General features: G+C 35.3%; 1 protein-coding gene across 1 annotated transcript in view; it reads left to right on the top strand.

Moving 5' to 3' along the window:
* Positions 1-27,418, top strand: part of MMS22L (MMS22-like, DNA repair protein) — a 121,678-nt gene that overhangs the window by 12,516 nt on the left and 81,744 nt on the right. Inside the window, exons 7-12 of the mRNA XM_010834759.1 lie at positions 1,502-1,592; positions 3,173-3,303; positions 4,721-4,834; positions 7,378-7,551; positions 18,114-18,176; positions 25,724-25,843. Of these exons, the coding sequence (XP_010833061.1) occupies positions 1,502-1,592; positions 3,173-3,303; positions 4,721-4,834; positions 7,378-7,551; positions 18,114-18,176; positions 25,724-25,843 (693 nt within the window). The remainder of the gene's footprint in view (positions 1-1,501; positions 1,593-3,172; positions 3,304-4,720; positions 4,835-7,377; positions 7,552-18,113; positions 18,177-25,723; positions 25,844-27,418) is intronic.

The raw sequence follows: 27,418 nt of genomic DNA, 5'->3' as shown, positions 1-27,418 counted from the left end.
TTTTTAATCATGTCAATTAATAAAGATTCATGGATGGATTGTAAGGAGAAGGGTAATTTTCCTTTTTAGTTTCTGTAAATTGGACTGGCTTTTATTTTCTGAATATCCATTGAATGCTTAAGAAAAATAAAAATAATTTATCTAGAAGCAGAAATTAAAAGATCCATGCAAGGGTCCTCAACCTAAGGTTTACCTTTCATAGGCTTTTAATTAGACGGACTTGTTGAAAGTATAGGTTACTTTGAATGGAATCACCAGCACATAAACAAAATAGCCATACACTGAAATACTGTTCTGAAACATCAGCAAAACCAAAAAATCATGAAATAGCATCTTTCAAGACTTTATGTATTTCTTATGTTTTGCCTTTCTCATATGCAAGAAAATGCTTTAATTGGTATTCTTAGTTGAACATCTGTCTTTTATTCTTTTTAAGGGACTTTTTAAAATTAGTAATATTATTTCTTGGTATTATGTATTACAAATATTTTCATTTATCTTTTTCAGCAATTAAGCTGACTTGCTAGGTACATCATTTTTTTCTGTAAAATTATATTTATCAATTTTTTTCTTTAATACAATTCCTATGCTCTTGTAAAATACATACTTTTAAATATTTATCTCTAATTCATGTTTTAAAAAATATACCTTGAAGTAGGAAATCTAGTATCTTGCAAATGAATAAGTTAATCATCCTGACTCCTACTGAATGACCTACACTTTCCCTGCTGATTTGAATATGTGTCCACTCTTCTCTTCCTATGTTTGCAGTTTATTATCTATTCCTGAGCCAATGTTGTTTTACTAGTGTTTTATTTTGTTTGTATGTTTGATAAGGCAAGATCCCTCTCCATCATTCTTAGATGTCTTAATAAAAAAGCACAAATCATTGTATTTTAGTGAATCAAAATGTTGATTGGAGAAAATTTATTGATAACCTGCATGCACAGTAAAGAGCACTGACTTTTGAATGGAATAGAATTAGGTTTGAATCCTAAGGAATGAATTGAGGGGTAAATTTCTTCACCACTTTTAACTTTAGTTTCTTTATGGACGTGACAGTAGTGTCTTAAAATGATTTAAAAGTTCTCCTTAAAATATTTTATGGACGTTCCTAGGTATTCATTACATTTAAAACCATATTTCCTGGCTAAAGTCTAAAATAAAATCATGAAAGTGATGTTTTAAAAAAATTCATTTACTGGTTTGCAGCTGTAGTAGAATATCTCTTGGTTGGTAGCTACCTTTACTGTGCAAGTCTGTTCTGTTAAGCAGCCCCGAGGTGGGTCTGTCTGCAACATCAGTTAAGAGTATATCCTATATCCTACTTTTAAATATCTCTAGTGAAAAAAAGCCTCTTAACAAACAAGACAGAAGTTTCCCTTGCACTTTTGAATAGTGGTAGTTTAACTTGTGCTTAGGGAAGATTATTGTGACTTGCTATAAAATACCTAATAAAGTATTATGAATTTTCAGTCACAGTTGATAATATCATTCACAGCTTTACCCACCATCATGGCATTTACTACATCTCCACCTAGATATCCATTGGCTGGTGCTGGAAATTCTTCACATGCTTGGTGAAAAATTGAGTAAGTTTATAGATTTCTGGTTTATGTCCTTTTTTTGAATCTAAACATGTTTAAATTGTTTTTTAAGATTATACAAGTAAGTGTTTTCTAGTTATTATTATTTTCAATCAAACAGTAATGAAACTAGAAAGTGAAGGTCTTAACTTCTTTTTTCTAGAGATAAGTACCGGAAAGAATGGTCCATTTATCCATCCATCCGTACTTATTGTTAGTATACGTACATAGAAACATATATAGGTAGAATTTTTGTTTTTGTTTCTAACCACAAGTGGTGTCATATTGTTCTGTGGAGGGTATTATTTAATAGTGCTTTTAGAGATCTGTTCATGTTAGTACATACAGTTTTACTTGATTCGTTTGTTATAGATCTTATGGACCTATCATAATTTTAGCCAACTCTTTTTTAATATTTGTTATTTCTGTTTAATATTACAAATTACATTTCACTGAGCATCCTTGTGTGTATATACATCTTCAAATACTTGTACAGGCTATTTTGTACAATAGGTTTTTGGAATCGAAGTAGCATATTGCACTTCTAATATTGTATATGCTGCTCTGGTGTTGTATAATAAGTTTCCCCAATTTTATACACTTAACCATGAGCATATCTTTGCCTCATACTCTTGCCAGTAGTAGCTATTATTATTTCTATTTTTTGCCAACTTATATGTGAAAAATGATATTGAATCTGTTTTGTAATTTCCTGATTATCAGTGAAGTTGAGCATCTTTAATTTTATTATCTTTATATTTGCTTTATTAATTTGTTCATTATATTTTGCAAAGCATATATTGCATTACTTTTTGTTTCAGTCTTTCCTGTTTTTCTTTAATTTGAAGTAGTTTGTATATATTATGGATGGTAAAATTTTATTTCACATGTTGCCTATTTATTCTTGGTCTTGTTCTTTATAAATATTATCTAGTTGTAAATTATTAATTATTTGGGTTTTAAAGACATTCTGTACCTCAGTACCCATTTTTCAAATGAATTAATGCAAAAATACATATATATATACGTGTGTGTATGTGAGCACTTACATGGATACATATGAACATAGAATTGTATACACAAATGTCATTTCCTCTCTCATGTCGACTCTACTTCAAATAATATTTTTTTAAAGCAGTAGTTAGGTGAACTTACTCTGACACAGGTACAAATTTTGGTATCTGTTACCTTGGTTTGTCCTATTTCATGCCAAAAAACAATTACACATGGTTAGTTTATCAGTATTTGTTAAAAGAAGAATGTTTTAAAGGCATTATTGATTAGAAATATAGGTAAAGATTTTCTATATTTACCTTCTTATATATTTTTTTCTTTTGTTGCATTGTTGCTCTTTAGATGGCCATATTAAGGAAAGAAAATCTATTAAACAGTACTTGGGAGGATTGAAACATCACTGCTCATATAAGAAAGCAATTGTTTTCACATTTAACTTTTATTTGCAGAAAAAAATTTCTTTTAACTGTTTCTGTTGCAGTTGTGTTATGTTAATTTAAAGGTGTACAGTCCCTTCCTTCTGAATTAGTAAAATCTGCTGTAGTTTTAAACAGAATTTATTTCATTTTTAGAACAAGTTGTATATAGTCATCAGTTTATGAATCTGGCAGGTGACAATTTAACCAATGTCAGCTTGTTTGAAGAACATTGTGAAAATCTTCTTTGTGATTTAATAAACCTGTCCCTCAACAGGTATGACAAGGTAATGCCTTAAGAGTTTATTTGCATTTTTGGTATTTAATGACAATAGTCAGGACTTAATGAGTGTGGTTTGTTCTATAAGAATTTAACCTAAAATGATTTATTTGTTAATTCTTCTAATTTTATATTTACTTTTATTTGGGAGTTGGTTGGGAAAAGAATTTGAGTTAAACATTTAAAACAGGCTAGAATTAGTGTCTTAGAGCTTTTTTTTTAAACACTTTTCTATTGGTCAAGTAAATAAAACAATGTTTATGATGATTGGAAATTTCTCTTCAAATAGAGACCAGCCCTTTAATAATCTATTGTTATATAACAAAATAAATGAGTACTTAGCTAAAGTTAGTTGACACATTTAAAGAGTGGTTTTGTTTGCTTGTTTTCATAAAAGGTCTAGAATTGGGGGACATTATGTGTTTTTACTAAATTACTTATCATAGTGCTTAAAGCAGTGCTTTAAAAGTGCTATGGTATACATTTATTTTCAGTCAGTGGAAGTCTGTTGACTGTCAGAACTTCAGGTTACAAGCATAACTGTTACCTATGGGAAATTGGGATTTTTAATTTTTTAAAATTTAGATCATGTTTTATGTATTGTCTAAATCTAGTCTGTATTTATAATGTAATTAGTAGGTTAACTAGATATGATAAAGTAATATCTTGATGGTTATTTTACTATGTTATGTTAGAAAATTGTATAATATGGGAAATAATGAACACTTGAATTTCAGAAGTCTGGCTGTCCTTGAAAATATAGTGCATATTCTCTGTATGCCACTGAGGGTATATTTAGGAGCATTGAGAATATGTTTGTTACAAAAATGATAAAATTGTCTAATCTTTATGAATTCCTAATAAATTTGCTTAATTATAAAAAGTTTTAGTCTCAATTACAGTGAATTTAAACTTATTTTCTAATCATTTTCTTAGAAATCTTTTTATTTGGCTGATGGATTAGATCAAGGTTTGGAAACCATGACCCGTAGCCAAATCTAGCACATCAACTTTTTGTAAATAAAGTTTTACTGGAACACATTCCCATCCTATTCATCCATTGTCTATGACTAAAGTTGCAGAACAATGGCAGAGTTGAGTAGTGTAGCAAAGGCTATTTCACTATTAAAGACTCTAACATTTACTGTTTAGCCCTTTAAAGAACAACTTTGTTCTCCGTTGGACTAGATGATTAAAGCAGTTTTTTTTTTTAAGTTGGGAATAAATTCATTGTGTACTTTTGTTTTTACATGGAAATTTATTTTAAAAGTTAATGAAATGGTATGTTTTTTATAAGCAATTTTATATAATTGAGCATAAATTTTAAGTCATCAAAATCAATCTTTTAGAACATTTGAGGGGAGATATGTGGCATGTAAAATTCTGCTATCTTGTAATTTACTCCTTTTGGTTCTTTTCTGAAGGTTAGGCCTTCTGAGGCATTAATGAGTCACCATTGCCCATGTCCATGCATTAAAGAATTATGGGTTCTACTCATTCACCTCCTTAATCACAGAAGTAAATGGTCTCTCTCAGAAGTAAGTTATAAAACTATTAGTTATTGTTACTAACCCTTATATTGAATTTATGCAGTTGGTTTGGCAAAAAAAAATCTTACAAAGTTGTTTTCTTTATAAACAGCACTGAATACTAAATACTTATTGTATTTTTAACCCTAAATTGGCAATATGAAAAATCTAGGACAGGTATGAGATTTGACTCATAATTTATCTTCTCAAGTTCTTTTTTTCTTCTATTAAGAATCCGTTAGGCTAAAGTACTTTAAAAATGCTCTTGTAATTCAAGAAACATTTAGTCAGGAAATGAGGCAGATTTAGATTTATTAATCAATTTTACAGTATCTTATTTCAAGGAGGGAGAAAGAAAAACACAAAGGGGAAGGTGGCAAATTTTATTTTACCTCACTTTGAATCAGTCTTCAGAATGGGACTTTATTTTATTTCAAGTGTTCTGGATTAGGGGGAAAAGAGAAATAGCCATATGCAGAAGTATACAATTAATTGTGAAATGATACTTAAAGAAAGTGGTTTATATGTTCTTATTCAGGTAGGAGTTTAGAATGATTTCTTCCTTATTTTCAAGACTTTATGCATAAATTAAAAAAAAAAAACTCCTCTGTAGCTCTCTGAGTCAGAAGCTCAATTGAGCTTTAAATTTCCTTAAAGACACTACAAATTCAGGGAAAAGTAACAAGAACAAGAGATACCATTCCTATTAGAATGACCAAAATTGGGAACACTGACAACTCTAAATGCTGTTGAGAATGTGAAACAATAGAAACTCATTCATTGTGGTAGAGATATAGAATGGTACAGCCCCTTTGGAAGACATTTTGCCCTGTTCTTACAAACCTTAGTGTGGTCTTAACACATTGATCCAACAGTTGTGTTCCTTAGTATTTACCCAGTGAAAACGCATGTCAGCATAGAAACCTGCACATAAATGTTTATAGCAGCTTAATTTATCAATTATTTTATAATTGCCAAAACTTGGAAGCATCCAAGATATCCTTCAGTAGGTAAATGGATAAAGTGTGGTATATTCAGACAATGGAATATTATTTAGCACTAAAAAGAAATTAGCTATCAAGCCATGAAAAGACATGATGGTGGAGATAGTCACTCAGTGGTGTCTGACTCTTAGAATCCCATGGACTGTAGCCCACCAGGTTCCTCTGTCCATGGGATTTCCCAGGCACATTGGAGTGGGTTGCCAAAGGAACCTTAAATGCATATTACTAAGTGAAAGAAGCTAGGCTGAAAGGTTACACAATGTATGATTCCAACTACATGACATTCTTTAAAAGCCAAAACTGAAAACAGTAAAAAGATCATTGGCTTCTAGGGGTGGGCAGAACATAGGGGACTTTTAGGACAGTGAAAATATTCTATATAATTTTAATAATAAATTTTAATAACATTGGAGACAGAAGAGATTAAAAGCATTCTGACAGAAAAATGCTGCTTTGAAAAGAGTGGCAATTAGACTGGCAGCTGATTTCTCAACAGCCATAGAGGCCAGTGGGAATGGTATCATCATTTTACTAAAACAAACTAATTTTCAACATACAATTCTTCATCCAGCACAGTCTTTCAAGACTTGGATGAAACAGTTTTCAATGAAGCAAAATTAAAGGGAATCCTGAAAGATAAGTTTAGTAGAATAATAATAATGCCAAAGTGAAAAGGAAGGTTATTTGAGCTATAGGAAGGGAGTAATGAAAGTGGTAAATGTTGTGTATAAATTATAATCGAGTGGGGTTAAGAAATAAAGTACACAGTAATACTAGCTTATAAATTGGGTGGGGCATAAATGAGAATTTTAAAGTCTTTGTTTAGTCCAAGAGAAAAGCAAGATATATGTGAACTTACCGAGATATTTGAATGTATGCTGTTGTTTCTAGGGTATCACTAAAAGAAAAAGTAGATTATTTAACTTGCAGCCTGATAAAGGGGAAAATAGTGAAATTGTCAACCCGAAAGAAGGCAGGAAGGAGGTGTAGATGGGAAAAGTAGGTGTATAAATAGAAATATAGAATAAGGTGGTAGATTTAAAACTAAATTTGAGTCATTACAGTAACTGCAAATGGACTACTAATTGCTCATTTAAAACATATACTGTCAAAGACTGTAAGCTGCTTATAAGAGAATCTAAAACAAAGTTTAGAAGAATTTGGAACTGATAGTAAAAGATATGACAAGATATATATCAAGTTATTAAACAATGGAAACAAGCTACATGAGAATACAAACACACAAAAAAAGATGAAGCCAGACAACATGTAATTAAGGCTTGTATATTTAAGTGGCAAAATTTACAAAACTAGGGAATGATAAAGAAGTCAGAATAATGGTTACCCCTGGATGGAAGAAGATGTGGGAGTTGCAAGAGCTAGTCATTTTCTAGTTTTTAACCTGGGTATTTTTATTATTCTCTAAGTTTTACATATGTGTTTTGTATTCTTTTGTATTTCCTTATAAATATGAAGGAAAAAACCCAAATCAAGATTTCTGGATCAGTGATTGAATTTAACTAAATCATAATACCTCTGTTTCCATAGTCATTTTGGAACTGGTTGAATAAACTACTCAAAACACTTCTTGAAAAATCAAATGACCAGAGAAGATCTGTGCTTATAGTCCAGCCCAGGGACCCATTGGGTTTTAGTTGGTGGATTATTACTCATGTAGCATCATTTTATCAGTTCGATCGCCATGGAACACCAGATGAAATGGTAAGATTTTATGTTTTTAAACTTTCTTAAATTATTGTTAATACATTTTTTTGGTAAACAAATTAGAAAGTGAGCAGAAACAATAATTTAACAAGCTTTTGAAATTAGACATGCTGGATCTTTCTAAATCTTTAAAAAGTGATAACTAAAATCTCTTAAGATTGCCAAAAGGAAAGCCTACATCTCCAGAAATGAGTTAGAGAAGTTTTGGGGGAAGATACTTTAATATGTTAAACAACCATGAAGTTTACTTCAAATAAAAAAAAAGATTTTAACTAGTATGTTAGTTTCTAGTTAGAAACATTTTTTTCATTTAAAAAGTGCTATGAAATAAAACCAGCTGGTTGATGTATTCATTTGAAACCTTATTTGTATATAACTTCTTCCATCTTCAGAAGTAGTATAGTATTGTATAAACCCATTAGTTCCATAAAGTAAGCATCTAGAATCTTGAAACCAATGTGTCTATATTTTCAAAATTGGTCTTTTTTTCTGGGGATGATTACAAAGCTGTCTGATCAACAGGCCTACTCTGTGAGCTTGTAAAAATTCAGATTTTTTAAAATCTGGAGATCCTGTTTTAGTACTATAATTTGGTCTGGAGTTTGGGAGTTCTATTTTTGAAAAGCTCCGTGATTCTCCATCAGGTATGGAAACCACTGCTTTATGAAACGTGTTCCTTGATGGACTTCACATATTTTTCTCTTTTTGGTATACTGGACAGAGCCCAGAAATTATCCATGGAATCTGAGGGTCAGTTAGTGTTGACATAGTGTTGTAGAAATGGAAAGGGCCTTGAGAGGGCCTCCAAGTGATCCCTTAATAATAAAAGATCCTTTAGGAGAGCCCAAGATAAAGTAAGTTAAGTCAGAAAGTGCTCTGACAAGTCCATACTGCTCAGTTTCAGTGTATTTAAGCATTTTACTGACTCTTTGAGAGAGAATAATAGAATGAGCTTCTCAGAGAAAGATCGTATGTCCTTTGTTTATGCTTGTGAGTCCTTCCCATACTGGTCTATGGAAAATGATAAATGCTATTATTACTGTAGAAGTGCTCTTATTGAGTATCTTAATGGAGTTAATATGGTTATGTTTCACTTCTTTTAGTTCTTAAAATACTAGAACAACAAAGAACTCAAAAAATTTACCTATAATTCAAAGGTCTTTGCATAAGCATTTTTATTTCTCTTACCTTAATTCTTCCAAATACATATTTCTGATTTTAAATCACTGTAAATGAATATGGCAATTAGTTAAGCACTTCATGAGTTCCTGTTGAGTGGCTATCATAATAATAGGTGCCCATGATAGGATACTCATGAAATAAATTGTGCTGCCTCTTCAAGTAATATGCTTTCAAGTTATTAATGCTTGCTGAAACTGCCATTAACACTTACTTCAATAAGCAGTACATTTTAGTAGTGGTTGATATTGACCCCCACATACTCCCAGTATGGTAGGTAATCTAGCCACATTAATATATATCATTACTATTACTATTGTAGTGTTGAATTGTACTGGTACAACCCTCAGTTGCCATTGCTGAAATCACTCTTCTATTTCATACAGAGAACTCCATAGGACATTATTGCTTTTATTAGCTCTGGATCAGGATAGTGAAAGAATTGTCTGTATTTAGAATAGATTAACCTACGTCTATTTGTAAGGCCTCCCCAGACAGCCATTTTGCTTTTTTGCATTTCTTTTCCATGGTGATGGTCTTGATCCCTGTCTCCTACACAATGTCACAAACCTCAGTCCATAGTTCATCAGGCACTCTTATCAGATCTAGTCTCTTAAATCTATTTCTCACTTCCACTGTATAATCATAAGGGATTTGATTTAGGTCATACCTGAATGGTCTAGTGGTTTTCCCTACTTTCTTCAATTTCAGTCTGAATTTGGCAATAAGGAGCTCATGATCTGAGCCACAGTCAGGTCCCAGTCTTGTTTTTGCTGACTGTATAGAGCTTCTCCATCTTTGGCTGCAAAGAATATAATCAATCTGATTTTGGTGTTGACCATCTGGTGATGTCCATGTGTAGAGTCTTCTCTTGTGTTGTTGGAAGAGGGTGTTTGTTACGACCAGTGCATTTTCTTGGCAAAACTCTATTAGTCTTTGCCCTGCTTCATTCCATATTCCAAGGCCAAATTTGCCTGTTACTCCAGGTGTTTTTCGACTTCCTACTTTTGCATTCCAGTCCCCTATAATGAAAAGGACATCTTTTTTGGGTGTTAGTTCTAAAAGGTCTTGTAGGTCTTCATAAAACTGTTCAACTTCAGCTTCTTCGGCGTTACTGGTTGGGGCGTAGACTTGGATTACTGTGACATTGAATGGTTTGCCTTAGAAACGAACAGAGATCATTCTGTCATTTTTGAGATTGCATCCAAGTCCTGCATTTCGGACTCTTTTGTTGACCATGATGGCTACTCCGTTTCTTCTGAGGGATTCCTGCCCGCAGTAGTAGATATAATGGTCATCTGAGTTAAATTCACCCATTCCAGTCCATTTCAGTTTGCTGATTCCTAGAATGTCGACATTTACTCTTGCCATCTCGTGTTTGACCACTTCCAATTTACCTTGATTCACGGACCTGACATTCCAGGTTCCTATGCAGTATTTCTCTTTACAGCATTGGACCTTGCTTCTATCACCAGTCACCTCCACAACTGGGTATTGTTTTTGCTTTGGCTCCATCCCTTCATTCTTTCTGGAGTTATTACTCCACTGATCTCCAGTAGCATATTGGGCACCTACTGACCTGGGGAGTTCCTCTTTCAGTATCCTATCATTTTGCCTTTTCCTACTGTTCATGGGGTTCTCAAGGCAAGAATACTGAAGTGGTTTGCCATTCCCTTCTCCAGTGGACCACATTGTGTCAGACCTCTCCACCATGACCCGCCCGTCTTGGGTGGCCCTACGTGGCATGGCTTAGTTTCATTGAGTTAGACAAGGCTGTGGTCCTAGTGTGATTAGACTGACTAGTTTTCTGTGATTATGGTTTCAGTGTGTCTGCCCTCTGACGCCCTCTTGGCAGCACCTACCGTTTTACTTGGGTTTCTTACTTTGCCAACAAAGGTCCATCTAGTCAAGGCTATGGTTTTTCCAGTGGTCATGTATGGATGTGAGAGTTGGACTGTGAAGAAAGCTGAGCACTGAAGAATTGATGCTTTTGAACTGTGGTGTTGGAGAAGACTCTTGAGAGTCCCTTGGACTGCAAGGAGATCCAACCAGTCCATTCTGAAGGAGATCAGCCCTGGGTGTTCTTTGGAAGGAATGATGCTAAAGCTGAAACTCCAGTACTTTGACCACGTCATGCGAAGAAGAGTTTACTCATTGGAAAAGATTCTGATGCTGGGAGGGATTGGGGGCAGGAGGAAAAGGGGACATAGAGGATGAGATGGCTGGATGGCATCACCGACTCGATGGACGTGAGTTTGAGTGAACTCCAGGAGATGGTGATGGACAGGGAGGCCTGGCGTGCTGCGATTCATGGGGTTGCAAAGAGTCGGACATGACTGAGTGACTGAACTGAACCCAACCTATGTCTTTTAATATTGCCAGTAGTTCTTTTATGATTTGATTTGCTTTTGTCAAGATACATATTTTTTTAATCTTAATCTTTAAAATTATGTAGAAGTTCTAGAGAGATTTAGAGGAAAGAGAACCATGTGTTAGTTGCTCAGCCGTGTTCGGCTCTTTGCAACTCCATGGACTGTAGCCCGCCAGGCTCCTCTGTCCATGGAATTCTCCAAGCAAGAATACTGGAATAGGTTGCCATTTCCTGTCCAAAAGAGAGCCAGAGTATTTGGGGAAAAAACTACTTTTATATAATAAAAATAATAAAGATGTGTCATACATGTGTATATATATCAAATAGATTCTGCCTTTATTCATGAGTCCTCAAAGAGTTTCAGACATTTCTTGATTTCTTAATGGCTTTAAAAGAAACACTCAAACTCTCCAGTTAATGATAGTTTTCTTTAGGGTTGATACCTTCAGCATTTTGCATTTGCAAAGTGTTTAATATCTCAGAGTGACTATTTGGTTTTTATCTCAATGAAGTGTAATGAAGTAGGCTAGAGATTAGTATTATATCCATTTTACAGTTAAAGAGACTGAGGTACATAGTAGTTGTACTGTGTACAACTAAAAAACAGTAGCTACTAAAATAGTTGCTACTAATAAAAAATAACAACCTATTTTTTATTACTTAGATAAATTCAGTATTAGGGACTGTCTGAGGATATGGATAGGTCTCTGGGAAGGTTACCATGTATATCAATTTGCCAGGGACAATCCCAGTTTGTGTCCATTTCTCCCTTATTCCCCATCTGGTTAGTTTTTCTCCCTTTATTCTCAAAAGTTTCTCAATTTGGTTTATAAATCATATAATTATTTTAATCTCTGATCATAAGGATATATTAACTCATTCTTTCAGAGATTATATAAGATGTTAATTTGTGTCTGCTGCTGCTGCTAAGTCGCTTCAGTCGTGTCCGACTCTGTGCAACCCCATAGACGGCAGCCCACCAGGCTCCCCCGTCCCTGGGATTCTCCAGGCAAGAACACTGGAGTGGGTTGCCATTTCCTTCTCCAATGCATGAAAGTGAAAAGTGAAAGGGAAGTCGCTCAGTCGTGTCCGACTCTTTGGCGACCCCGTGGACTGCAGCCCACCAGGCTCCTCTGTCCAGGGATTTTCCAGGCAAGAGTACTGGAGTGGGGTGCCATTGCCTTCTCTGAATTTGTGTCTGAGAGCTACTTAAAGAGTTTTGAAAATTATCTGAATTTCTTTTCTCCTTATGGTGTATTAGCATAGCCAGCTACTGTATGGAGAATGGTTATGCATTGATCATGCTTTATTTCACTAAAGAATTACCTGGTGTGAGAGGATGATAGAAAGCAACAGTGATTAGTCATATATTCTGCAGCGGAGAACTACCTCCAGTCTTGTGATAATCATAAAGATGTTTCAGTTTTTAAATGTAAACTGCTTTGCCCTGAAGGTTAACGTGAAATCTTTCTTTTTTAGGTCGATTTCACATATGGTTAATTTTTTTTTTTTAAGTTTTTGTAAACTAGACATTAGCTGTATGTGTATTTAAATAAAAACTTGCCAATTGCTTAATACTGGCTTGTAAGAAAAATCTGGTATCTCACTTTTCATTGTCGAGGCTTTATATATTCATATATTTCTGTTTAATGCTTATCTCCCAACATAGATGTGTTATCTTCTTACAACCCCAGCCATGTGTTTTGCTTTTATTCTTTAGAAATACAGTTGATTTCTAGTGTTTGAGGTATACAGAAAAGTGATTCAGTTATATGTATTCTTTTTCATATTCCATTCCATTATACGTTATTACAAAATACTGAATATAGAGTTCCCTGTGCTATATAGTAGGTCCTTGTTATCTATTTTATATGTAGTAGAGTATATCTGTTAATCCTGTATTCCAAATTTATATCTTCCCCCTTTCTCCTTTGGTAACCATAAGCTTGTATTCTATGTCTGTGAGTCTATTTCTTTTTTGTCAATAAGTTCATTTGTATCATTTTTTTAAGATTCCACATGTAAGTGATATATAATATTTGTCTTTCTCTGACTTATTTCACTTAGTATGATCTCTAGGTCCATCTGTGTTGCTGGAAATGGCATTATTTCATCCTTTTTTATGGCTGAGTAATACTTCTTTGTGTGTATGTAGACACACACAACATCTTTATCCATTCATCTGTAGATGGACGTTTGGGTTGCTTCCATGTCTTGGCTATTGTAAATAGTGCTACTATGAACATTGGGGTATGTGTATTTTTTTGAATTAGTTTTTGTCTTTTCTGGTATATGCTCAGGAGTGGGATTGCTGGATCATATGGTAACTGTTATTTTTACTTTTATAAAGACTGAAGACTCCTTACTGTTCTCCATAGCGACCATACCAATTTACATTCCCACCAACAGTGTAGGAGGATTCTCTCTTCTCGACACCCTCTCCACCATTAATTATTTGTAGACTTTTTGATAAAGGCTGTTCTGACTCATGTGAGGTGATACCTGATTATAGTTTTGATTTGTATTTCTCTAATAATTCGTAATATTGAGCATCTTTTCGTGTGACGGTTAGCCATCTGTTTGTCTTCTCTAGAGAAATGTCTGTATAGGTCATCTGCCCAGTTTTTGATTGAGTGTTTGGTTTTTTGATATTGAGCTATGTGAGTTGTTTGTATATTTTGGAAATGAATCTCTTGTTAGTCACATCATTTGCAAATATTTTCTCCCATTCTATTACTTTGCTGTACAATAGCTTTTAAGTTTAACTAGCTCTCATTTGTGTATTTTTGTTTTTGTTTCCATTACTATAGGAGATGGATCCAAAAAAACATTGCTGTGATTTATGTCAGAGTGTTCCTGTATTTTATGGTATCTGGTCTTCCATGTAGGTCTTTATTCCGTTTTGAATTTATGTTAGTATATGGTGTTAAGAGAATGTTCTCAGTTCATTCTTTTATATGCAGCTGCCCAGTTTCCCCAGCACTGGTTGTTGAACAGGCTGTTTTCTCCATTGTATATTCTTTTGTCATAGATTAGATGACCAGAAGTGTGGGGGTTTATTTCTGGACTTTATCCTATTCCATTGATCTATATTTCTGTTTTTGTGCCAGTACCACATTTTTAAAAAAATTATTTATATAGGTCTCTAATATAATCTGGAGTCAGGGCACATGATTTCTCTAATTCCATTCTTTTTTCTCAAGATTGTTTTGGCTATTTGGGGTCTTTTGTGTTTCCATACAAATAAAATTTTTTTGGTTCTTGTTCTGTAAACAGTGACATGAGTAATTTGATAGGGATCACATGAGTAATTTGATAGGTAATCTGTAGATTGCCATGGGTAGTAGAGTCATTTTGACAATGTTGATTTCTTCCAGTTAAAAGTGGTGAGAGTAGGCATCCTTGCCTTGCTCCTAATGAGTGTTACCTCTTACAATTTTAATCACCTATTTTAAAAGCAAATATAGTTTAAAGAGAATAATTACTTTGGGACATTACAGGGATCATCAGTACAATCAGTCTGGCTAGCTTATTCTTGTCTTTGAAACTTTTGGAATAGTGATTAGATAAAGGTGTGAAATACATCCTTAAAATGAGCATTGCTTCAGGTTACCTAGTTGGCTGGACGTGGAGACTCAGTTCAGTTCAGTTGCTCTTGTGTCCGACTCTTTGTGACCCCCTGGACTGCAGCAGACCAGGCTTCCCTGTCCATTACCAACTCCCGGAACTTGCTTAAACTCATGGCCATTGAGTCATTTATGCCATCAAGCCATTAAATCCTCTGTTGCCCCCTTTTTCTCCTGTCCTCAATCTTTCCTAGCATCCTGGGTCTTTTCCAGTGAGTCAGCTCTTTGCATCAGGTGGCCAAAGTATTGGATCTTCAATTTCAGCATCAGTCCTTCCAATGAGTATTCAGCGTTGATTTCCTTTAGGATTGACTGGTTTGATCTCCTTGTTGTCCAAGGGACTCCCCATTATTCTTCTCCAGCACCACAATTTGAAAGCATCAATTCTTGGGCGCTCAGCCTTCTTTATGATCCAACACTCACATCCGTATATGACTACTGGAAAAAACATAGCATTGACTGTACAGACCTTTGTTTGCAAAGTGATGTCTCTGCTTTTTAATATACTGGCTAGGTTTGTCATAGCTTTTCTTCCAAGGAGCAAACGTCTTTTAATTTTGTGACTGCAGTTACCATCCACAGTGATTTTGGAGCCTAAGAAAATCAAGTCTGTCACTTTCCATTGTTTCCCCATCTATTTGCCATGAAGTGATGGGACTGGGTGCCATGGTTTTAATTTTTTGAAACGAAACTAAACTGTTAGCATCAATGTGTGATGGTATGCAGGGGAATTTTGAGCATTAACTTGCTAGTATGTGAAATGAGCACAACCGTACAGTAGTTTGAATATTTGGCACTGATTTCTTTGAGTTTGGAATGAAAACTGACCTTTTCCAGTCCTGTGGCCATTGCTGAGTTTTCCAAATTTGCTGGCATATTGCTTGTAGTACTTTAACAGCATCATCTTTTAGGATTTGAAATAGCTCAGCTGGAATTCAGTCAGCCTCACTAGCTTTGTAGTAATGCTTCCTAAGGCACACTTGACTGCATACTCCAGGATGTCTGGCTCTAGGTGAGTGACTACACCATGGTGGTTATCTGGGTTGTTAATACCTTTTTTGTACAGTTCTTGTATGTATTCTTGCCACCTCTTCTTAATCTCTTCTGTTAGGTCCTCGCTGTTCTGTCCTTTGTTGTACCCATCTTTGCATGAAATGTTCTTTTGGTATCCAATTTTCTTGATGAGATCTCCTGACTTTGCCATTCTGTTGTTTTGCTCTATTTCTTTGCATTGTTCACTTAGAGCTCTTATCTTTTCTTGCTATTCTTTGGAACTCTGTATCTTTCCTTTTCTCCTTTGCCTTTCACTTCTCTTCTCAGCTATTTGTGAAACGTCTTCCGAAAACCAGTTTGCCTCTTTGCATTTCTTTTTGTTTGGGATGGTTTTGGTCACCCCCTCCTGTACAGTGTTACAAACCTCCATCCATAGTTCTTGAGGCACTCTATTGGCAATGCCTTGAATCTATTTGTCACTTCCCACTGTATAATCGTAAGGGATTTGATTTAGGTCATACCTGAATGGTCTGGTGGTTTTCCCTACTTTCTTCAATTTAAGTCTTGATTTTGCTGTAAGGAGCTCATGATCTAAACCACAGTTAGCTCCAGGTCTTGTTTTTGCTGACTGTATAGAGCTTCTCTGTTTTCACCTGCAAAGAATATATAATCAGTCTGATTTCAGAATTGACCATCTGATGATGTCCATGTAGTTCTCTTTGGTCCAGGGCAAATTCTGTACTACATGTTTTTTCCTGATAAATATTTTGCATGTACTTTATTTACATAAATATATTTGAGAAAACCAATAATTCCTTTCTAAAAACTACATCATTGTACAATACTAGTTATCTACTGATGTGGAACAAAATTTTGCTCCTTAAAAGAATGAACATCTCACACAGTTCTTGAGGGTCTGACATCCAGTAGAAGCCTAGGTGGGTTGTTCTGGCTCAGAATCTCGTGAGTTTGTAATCAAGCTGTCCCCTGGGACCTCAATCTCTAGGGCTGGAGGGTTTACTTCTCGCTAACCTTGACAGAAGGCCTTAATTACCCATCATGTAAGCCTCTTTGGTACTGTTCTTAGCATAACTTTTCCCAGTAGTCAGTGAGAGAGATTGTCATTAAGACAGAATCTTCAATGTCCTTTAATCTTGGGAGTGACATACTTTCAGTACTATTAGTGCTGGTATTCTTCTATTAACTCTGGTTAATAGACCAACTCTGGTACAGTGTGGGAGGGGATTGAATAAGGGCATGAATTCCCAGAAGCAGAGATCACTAGGGGCTGTCTTAGAGCTGGCTACCATAGTCACTAAGCACCTTTATTAAGGAAATACTTGTTCAGTAATTTCTTGTAGTTAGCATCCATCTTATATGAGCATTATCCAGCCACTTAAAATCTGAATGTTCTTTAACTTTTTATTGGTCACTGGAGTTCATCCTTATGAACAGCATGGATGCTATGATAGGGATAGGAGGGTGTGAGGAAACTCTTTGCCTTTAGTCTTTAAGGCCTCTGGCTTAGCTTTCTGAGGTCTCAGGCTTGCTTTTGTACCTTTTGTTCTTCCCTTGTTTGAAACTAGCTGTGATTTGCATCTTTGTGAATGTACTTTCTTTGCTTCTGGTTTTGACCAGTATCCACATATCCAAATCTTTAGGAACTGAATATCAAGTGAACTAGCATGCGTGCTCAGTCGTGTCCAGCTCTTTGCGACCCCGTGGGCTATAACCTACCAGGCTCCTCTGTCCGTGAGATTCTCCAGGCAAGAATACTGGTGTGGGTTGCCATTTCATCCTTCAGGGGGTCTTCCTGACCTGGAGATCAAATCTGGTTTTTCTGCACTGCAGGCAGATTCTTTACCACTGACCCACCTGGGAATCAAGTGAACCAGGCATCCTGTGAAAAGTTCCTCTAGGTTTTTCCTTGGGAAAAGTAGAGTTGTTCTTATTGCTTAGCCTTTGTGATGTTGGCTTTTTGAGTCGTTTTTATCTTTCTTCTTTATTGTAGAGGCTTCTGGATAGTTCAGGTTGCCTGGTAAGTGACCACTGGCTAAATGAGGTACCAAGTGTGTAAAAGTTGTTTTACAATAATTTTTTTAGTTACTTGTTTACTAGAGTAGACCATTTTGAGGCCGTTAGCATAAAACAAAGGTAAAAATCTCTACTGAGTAAAGTACAGAATAAGGAAGATACTTGGTGGTGTAAAAGACTCTAAAATATACTTAGAGGTGTTTTTTTTTTCCTATTAGATAATAATTGACAGCAAAAGTTTACTATTTGTTAAAACGTTTATAATTTTATAGAAGTACCACTTTAATAAAACAACTCCTGATAATTGGAGTATTTATAGAGCAATAATTTTAATGCAGTATTTTCTCCCTTTCTAGAGACAAATGGAATCAAATTGGAATTTTGTAGAAGAACTGCTGAAAAAGTCCATCAGTGTTCAGGTACACATTTAAAGTGAGATGGTTTGTGGGCCTTGCTAAATTTTTATGTTACAGATTTTATTTTTAAGAACCAAGCAAACCGTTAAAATGATTTAAATAACAAACTTGGTTTACTTATTAGAAGCCTGAGATAAGAATCATCATTCTTTGTTAATACAGGGTCTTTGTATCATAGTTTTTATTTTGAAGATTTTTATTTTAACACTGAGTTGCCAGTTAAAGGGCAAAGATAATTATCGTAGTTGGTGACTTTGACAAAATGTATTCAAAATAAGGAGCAGAAGCTTTAGAATCAGCCATTCCTTGACTGTATGATATCAAGTCTAGGCGACATGATGAGGGAGATAGTCAGTGGCATTGGAAATTCAGTTATATCCTCGTCACAGCAGGAAGGTGACTTGCCTTGCTGAGCAATTTGTCTTACAGGCTTGAATCATACTCTGACTGATAAGGTCCTAGTTTCTGAGCCCTCATTTCATAGCTTATCATTTTTCTTTCTGCAGAACTGTTAATGCAGTGCTTCATGGCCCAGAGGTCAGATTTGACCTCCTTTTAAAATAGTTTTAAGTGTGCTCTTCATCACATCTTTAAACATATTGTATTATAGTTCTGTAAAGTTTTGTGGCATAAGTTGTTTATGTAAGATTTTAAAGGGAAATTTTAGTATTTTTTTTAGTTTGGGTAATAGACTCATTTTCTTTTAAGAAATGAGGATTGTTAAAAACCTGAAGAGGAATAAAAAATATAGTAGTATAAGACTGCTACACATATACACATACGTTTATTTTTTACCCATATCTTTGAAAATTGTTTTAATGGCTTAAAATTTTGTTTTCCCTATTATCATTACTCTTATTTTTTTTAGGTAAAAATATAAGTACATTTAGTTACAAGATAAAACTTCTAGTTATGAACTAAGAATTCTAGATTAGAATGCCAAAGAACTCTGAATACAGCAGTTGCATCAGAAGCAAAAGAGCTGTAATCTCAACCATTGTAAAAATTGTTGTTTCTTTTTTTGTATCATTTTAATTGGCTTTCTCCTCTGTTCTTTTTGAGAACATACTGATTTTAGTAGCTCAAAGTTTCAGACATGTATTTTTTTTACTTCAAGAATGTGTGGAATCCCTAAAATTGGCCATTATTTACATCATCAGTCTTTTAATGGTATCTGCTAAAGTGGTTGTGAGGATACATCCCCAATTCTTTTAAGGAGGTAGACTGACATGTAGATTTACCTGGCTTGGGATCTCCCAAGATGTGGGACTTTTTGGTGATAAAACCAGGGAAGACCTTAGAAAACTGGGCCAAGTCAATCATCCTAGAAGCAAGGATAGTACAGCTAATCTAAGAAACTTTCTCTGTGAATTTAGGTCTAGCATAAAGTCAAAGAAATATCTTTCCTGTGAGAGAAGAGGTCATTGTAATATTTAGAAAAAAGCAGTCCATTCTCTCTAGTAATCTCAATTTTGTCTTGCCTTGGTTGTATCAAATTAGATTTTATAAGTAGTATAGGACTACTTGCTGGAGTTTTTGAAACCAATTTTGTGGGTTCAGTAGGTGGTCATAAAGAATAAATAATATGTTTGGATAGAGCTATCAGTTTGATTATCTGTTTTTCCCCATTGAGGTAAATTAAAATCTGAACATGCTTGTGTGCTTTGACTTCATCTCCAACTGTGAAAGAAAGAGTCTGTTTGCAATATTTAAAAAAAAATGTTTTACATATACAGCAGTCTTCAAATAAAATTGGTGGACATTCCACTGTAGTTTTGATTAAGCAAATAACGTTCCAAATCTTTTTGTAGCCATGGAGAATCTTCCAGAAACAGACACTGAGCTTTGTTAGTAAAGAGAACATATATTGTTAAATTTTGCTTAAACTAAATAGTTAAGTATTTGCTCTAAAAACATTCTTCTGAGGTAATCCTGTGTAATATTTGTGAATGTTAACAGTAAACATTTGTTCTACCTTTACAACATCATTATTTTCATATGAAAAGGGACGTTTTTAGTTTTATGCCACTTTTTAAATAAAGCCTCATTATTTTCTGAGTTCACAACAATTGTCTTTCAAAGGGCATGAAGGGATGCAAGAAGAAATCCTAAGCAAGCCTAATATTTAAAAAATATTTTTATTTGTCAAATAATCCTGAGAGTCTTAAGGCTAAAAACAACTCAGAATATGACTAGTTCTGAATAATGTGGGTCAATCTTCTAATTACTAATCAGAATTACTGTGTTTTTGGACAGAGGGATTTTGACTGGGATATTGAAGTCTCTTTGTTTAGTCACTGAGTCATGTCGGCCTCTGTGACCCCATGGACTGAAGCCTGTCAGGCATCTCTGTCCATGGGATTTCCCAGGCAAGAATACTGGAGTGGGTTGCCTTTTCCTCTTCCAGGGGATCTTCCTGACCCAGGGATTGAACCCATGTCTCCTGCATTGGCAGACAGATTCTTTACCACTGAGTCACCAGGGAAGCTGCTAACTCTCTTTATCCAATCCTGATAAAATCCCATCAGACTGATAGTTACTATTTAGCTTCAACATAAGTTTTATTCTCCAGATGGTTTCTGATAGGCAAGTTAGTTATGCATAAAAAATGAACCCCCAGTTGTTATATTGCCATTTCTATAAAATAAGCTAAAAAATGTTTTTATTTTTAGTTCAGTAAAACAATTTGGTGCATGGAATATACCCAAATTTAATATGCCTACCTTTGATCTTTCAAAACAAAAGTTCTAGGAAGATATCCTTTTTGAAAGGACTGAGAGATCAGCAGCAGACACTGGAGTATTCTAGGATTGCTTTTTATATGAAATAGTTTATATGTACTCATTCAGCTGAGATGAGACACCCAGAGAGCCCACAGGATCTTGTGATAAATGTAGAAATTGAGTAGCGTGGGCTCTGGATTTGAGATAGGTAGGTTTGAATCTACATGGAAAAGAGCCCCACGTGCCTTCTGGTTTATTAAAAATCAGAGAGAGTGGATTTAGATAATGTTAATCAAAATTCTTGGTTTAGGTAGAGTTTGGCTTCAACACTCAGAAAATTAAAATATATCCATTTAAGGTACAATAGTGTGAATGTGTTGCATTTATTATATGATTGTCAAGACTCAATGTTTTAGCTAAAAAAAATTCAAAGCGACAGCTGTCACTGTGCGAGCACTGTCCATAGCACTAGATGTACATTTTCCACTCATGACAGTCTTGTGAAGTCCCATTTTAGACATTAGGAAAACTGGGACACAGAGTAAGCCTTGTCCAGGTTCACTCAGCTAGCTAGGAAGTGGTGGAGCTCGAATTTGAATCATCATATGTGTTTTTTAGTCATTTCAGAGTGAAGTCTCTCAGTCGTATCCAACTCTTTGCTACCCTATGGACTGTAGCCTACCAGGCTCCTTTGCCTATGGGATTTTCCAGGCAAGAATACTGGAGTGGGTTGCCATTTCCTTCTCCAGGGGATCTTCCCAACCCAGGGATCGAACCCAGGTCTCCCACGTTGTAGGCAGATGCTTTACCATCTGAGCCATGAGGGAAGTCCTACGGGGGAAGTCATTCCAAACTCCCTCAAAACACTTGACCTTGTAAGATTCTTAATAAAACTCTGCTTTTTGTTGTTGTTTTAAAACTTTCTTTTTTGAAACTTCTTTGCTGTTATGTCTTTCATTGGTAATGTACTTTGATTTGTAAGATCTGTTTTGGTAATACTTGTGGAAAGCAACTATCTCAATTTTCCACTTTTTTAAATTTGTTTTTGTGATCTTCTCTCTGTCCAATAAGTCTATGATGAGAAAAATGTAAGGTAGGAAGAAATTAATATACTCAGGTGTTCTCAAACATTCTTCCTCACCATATTTCAGCTGTTTTTCCATTATGAATTTGAACTAAGATGTCTGTTGGCTCCTCTACTTCTAACTATTGTAAATTCTTATCTCTTTGGCTTTCTGAACTTGCAGATGGGCAAATCATTTAATTCAGCTGATGTGTGCCCACCCACACAATTTTTAATGGAAATTTTTAAGAAGCACTAAGGGAACATGGTTCTAAACAAAATAATGGATGAATATACAAAACATGAGCATGTGCTTTACAACAAATACAGTGATTAATTAAAAAAAGGAACTTGCTTTTCAAGTCACACTCAACTGACTTACCCTGCCAGAACTGTGGAGAAAATGGTATTTTATAAGACATTTCTTTTCATTTTAATCTGTAGCCACTAGCAAGAAAAGGATGGGAAATTTATCTCCTTTCCTTAACCAAAAAAAAAAAAAAAAAAGGGAGGAAAAATCCCCCAGGATACTGTATTTAATTTCTTCTTGATTGGTTGCAGTGGAAAGAGCATGGGCTTTGGTCTCACAAACTTTGATTCAAATCTTGTTCTGGTCACTAAGAGCAATCTTGATCAAATCTGGTGTCAATCAGATGTTTATTTAGATGTTTATTTTTTTTTCCCTCATGTTTTTGGAAGGTGGTATAGTATATCTAACAAGTTTTGGAGTCATGAGTCCTAACTCCTTCCCATATGCACTTGGGTAAGCCATTTATAATTTCTGAACCTCAGCCCGTTTTTTTTTTGGTAAAATGAGTGTAGTAAAACAGATGGTATGAGACATACATGAATAACATACGTAAAACATCATATGATATCAGACACATAGTTGGTATTTAACCTTTTGTTTTTCCCAAACTTTGTACATTTTTATGGTTTAAATACCTTTTTGTGAATTTTACATGTAAATGATTTTCAGACACCAAACAAAGCAACACAAAACTCTTCAAAACGAACCCACTTTTTTTCATGTAATTCACTTTTTAATCTTGCAGTGTAATTAAATTAGTATGTTTTAATTCACATCAGTAGTGTGCCATGAGAATAAACCTACATCTAGTTTAATATTTTCATAATAAAATCAAAGAACGTTAGTGACCAACGAGGGTTCAATGAGTTTATTTATCAGAGGAACTAAATATCTTTCCCTAAACCATAGAGCCACTTGATGAGAAGAAACACTAGAACTCAGATCTGTTTTGTTGATAAAACATTTACGGAGTCTCTTCGGTAAAGCAGGCACTGTGCTAGGCCTGGGGAGCACTATCGCAGCCCTTAGGGAACTCATAGACTTGAAGGTAGATAGGAAGGTGAGAACTGTGTGTGAAGTGTCCATGAAGCTGTGTAACTTTGTACAGAAAGTGGTGATCCCCTTCTCTTTCTGAAATACTTCTCTCAGGGCCCATGATGCCTGGTTTCCTACCTACTTCATTGGGTTTTGCTTATAGGCCTCCTTTTTCTTGATACCTAAATTTTGGAATAGCAATAGGCTGTCAGTTCTGGGTTCTTTTCTGTTTTCTGTCCACAGTCTTTCCTAGATTGATCTTATATAGGCCTTTAGCTCTAAAAACCATCAATATGAAGGTAATATCCAAATTTGTATCAGTAGCTCTGCCTTTTTCCTTGAGCTATAGACCCGTAAATTGTCTGTGTAATATTTGTACTTGGTTGCCCTGTGCACTCTCACCTGTTCCTTCCCTGCTCTTTGCCACCATAAGAATTGAGTGGTTCCATCAATTCATTTTCTTAAGCCAAAACTTAAGAATTCCCCTGAATTGCTATCTTTCCTTCATACCTTAATATAAGTCATAAACAAATTCCATCAACATAACTCTAAAATTGTCTTCCTGTCTTAATCTTACAGTTTCACAGTTATCTCCTAGAATTTTAAGTTGGTGGGAGAAGGAAGTAGAAAAAAGGAGACATTTTAATCTTCTGTGATGAAATAACCACGCACCTTTGTTGAAAATAGACAATACTGAATCCATTCAACAATTTTTTACCTAAAGCATAATGTTTCCCAGGCACCGTCACATTTCCAGCATGTCTGCTTTGTACTTAACCTTTGTCTGCTTTTCTGTTACACTGGAAGTTCTCTTTCAGCTCTTCTAACTGATCTTATACCTCTGTTCTTATCTGCTCTTGTCATCTTGCTTGATCCAGTGTAGCATTTTTGAAGCATTCATTTCATGTCACCCCTGTGTTTACAGTCCTCTAAAGGTTTCCCAACATAATTAAAATACAGTCCATACTTCTGATTGTGACGTGTAAAGCCTTAAATGAGATATGGTTCCTGACTATCTCTGACTTAATCCTATAATACCAAGCTTACTGCTAATTCAGGAAGTTTCCATGTATTTTCTCTGCCATCAGTGCTTTACTTTCATTTCTGTATGTGGTTGGCTCTTTTCCATCCAATCATTTAACCCAAATTCCAGCCCATAAAAGCTCAGATGGTAAAGAATCTGCCTGCAATGCAAGAGACCAGAGTTCCATCCGTGGGTGGGGAGGATCCCCTGGAAGAGTAAGATGGCAGCCCACTTCAGTATTCTTGCCTGGAGAATCCCATGGACAGAGGAGCCTGGCAGGCTACAAGCCATGGGGTTGCAGAGAATCAGACACGACTGAGCAACTAACACTACTACTGCTAGCCCTCAAAAAGGCCTTTCAGTTCGTAGTGCCTGATAAAAAAAATGACCCACATCCTCTGTCAGTTACTCTACCACATTACTCTGCTTTTCTTTTGCTTTTTGCAGTAGTTATAACTGTTTACATTATGTAAACAGTTTGTATCCTTGTTTGTATCCTCTTTTTCCATTTTCCCCAAAGTGTAACTTCATTATGCCTGCTGCTGCTGCTGCTAAGTCTCTTCAGTCGTGTCCGACTCTGTGTGACCCCATAGACGGCAGCCCACCAGGCTCCCCTGTCCCTGGGATTCTCCAGGCAAGAACACTGGAGTGGGTTGCCATTTCCTTCTCCAATGCATGAAAGTGAAAAGTGAAAGTGAAGTCGCCGAGTCGTGTCCGACTCTTCGCGACCCCATGGACTGCAGCCCATCAGGCTCCTCCGTCCATGGGATTTTCCAGGCAAGAGTACTGGAGTGGGGTGCCATCGCCTTCCTTCTCCCTAGTACCTTAGAATACTGTCTGATACATAGTAAGCTTTGAATAACTGACTGGAATTCAGTGTTATGTCAGCTTTTAACAAACATGCATGTTATTTGATATGTAAGTTTAAAGTGTCACTTTTTTACCCTTACCTATTAAAACATTCTAAAAGGTTAAAACATATGTACTCTGCCAACGCTCTGGTTTTTAGAATAACTCCTATATTTCTATAAAGAATTACTTAGGTATGATTGAGTCTTCTGTATTTTTAGATAACTTATGCTACTTTCTGGTTAGGGTTTCTTTTCAGTCTCTGGGTTCGACACTATTCAGTTATTAAATACCTATTGCAGTTGTTAAATAATTGAGTTAAAAGTCAAACTGAGTTATGTAATTTCAATTATCATATTAACCTTCTCTAAAGCAAAGTTACATACCTTATGCTGATTCAGACCTTCTGGTCTGAAGATGAAAATGGGTATGACTTGGTAATATGTATTTATATTCTTTTCAGGAGCAGGTTATTCAACAGTGTCAAGTTATAATAATGTGTGTTGGTCATTATTTAGTTCCTCACAATTTCAGTTTATTTTTTAGGATGGTATACTAGAAGAGCAGTTACGAATGTATCTTCACTGTTGTTTGACCCTTTGTGATTTCTGGGAGCCAAACATTGCAATTGTCACCATTCTGTGGGAATATTACAGTAAGAACCTGGTGAGTAAATAGAGTATGAATTTGTTCCAGGAATTTGAAGAATTAGAACATGGTATTTGAGGAATGTTTTTAGGGTTTAATTATATATAATTACAGAGATTTCTTAAAATTAGTTTTTCAAAGTAGATTAGAGTAGCTAAAAAATATCTTTATGTTTCACATTGTCTAAAGAGCATGGACATAGGGGAACGGAGCATCTGACGTCCCTTTTCTCTTAAGGGTGAGATTAAGCAAAGGAACCAGAATTGTGCCAGAAAGGTATTTTTTAAAATCTTCATTTGTAAATGTTTTCTAACAACTACTGATTGCTTGCAACACATTGAACAGTTAATGCTATCTTATAGAACTAGTCTTGGCATTTGAGTAGCTTCTAGGCTACTAGGCAGAAGCATACATATTGTAGAAAAAAAAGAAAAGAGTTACAATACTCTGGAATGCTAGAGGAAGGAGTATCTGACTTGTAGAAGACTTGATGAACTCATAATTTTTTAAATTGGCCTGGGGAATAAGTAGAATTTTCCAAGTACAGAAGAAAATGAGCATCCAAGCAAAAGGAATAGTGTTTTGGACAAGTGTATAGAGACAAGAAAAAACATGATTTATGCCTACTATGTTAAATAGTTCTAAATGATGGGTCTGAGGTGACTGTGGAGAAATACGGGAGATGAAGAAAGTAGAAAAGTTAGTCCAGGGCTGGATTTTGAAGGGTTAAAGATAACATGCAGTTGAGTTATGATTTATCCAAGAGACATTGGAAAGCAAAAATGTGACACATTATGTATGTGTTTGAGAAAGTTTTTTTCTGAAAGTAGTATAAAGGAAGTGGGTACAGATGAGATAGTAGTCCAGTATGGTAGTATAAGTAAATAATGCAGCAAATGAGAACTAAAATAGGGATAGTGAATTTAAAAAGGGTAAATTTGGAAGAGAAAATTTTAAAAGTACATTTAAAAAGTGGATTGTTACTTGTGTATGGAGAGAAGAGAAGATTTGGAATGTTTGGTTTTCTGAGTAAGTATATAGTGAAACCTTCAATCAAGACAGAAAAAGATATGGAGGACATACAAGTAAATTACAAGTTTGGGTCTATATATAATTGAACTTATTAAAAATGAGAAAAATACCTTTCTCTGAAACATACGGTCAGTCTGGCTGGAGAAATGACCAATTCTGATTCTCAGGCAGAATGTATACAGGATGGGTCTGTAATGCCTTGTTATACCTGAAAACAGGGAGGGTATCCAAGTAAGCTGGAGTTGTGTCAAAAGAACACAGGAGCCTGCTGTAAGGAGCTCCCATTCCCCAGTGCTGGGTAAATTTGGGCATGATAAAGAATAAAGACAGCTGTGGATTATGTGTTTAAATCCTCGAGTTTGTGGTATTTTTAGAAAAGTTGTTATTCTGGAAACTAAATAAAGGAAAATATAAACTATATTTCCGGAGAAGGCAATGGCACCCCACTCCAGTACTCTTGCCTGGAAAATCCCATGGACCGAGGAGCCTGGTGGGCTGCAGTCCATGGGGTCCCTAAGAGTCAGACACGACTGAGTGACTTCACTTTCACTTTTCACTTTC

Source organism: Bison bison, unplaced genomic scaffold (genome assembly GCF_000754665.1).
Source record: "Bison bison bison isolate TAMUID 2011002044 unplaced genomic scaffold, Bison_UMD1.0 scf7180017864035, whole genome shotgun sequence".
Classification (NCBI taxonomy): Eukaryota; Metazoa; Chordata; class Mammalia; order Artiodactyla; family Bovidae; genus Bison; species Bison bison.
The sequence above is the reverse complement of the archived record's forward strand: the minus strand, read 5'-3'. Positions and strand labels throughout refer to the sequence as shown.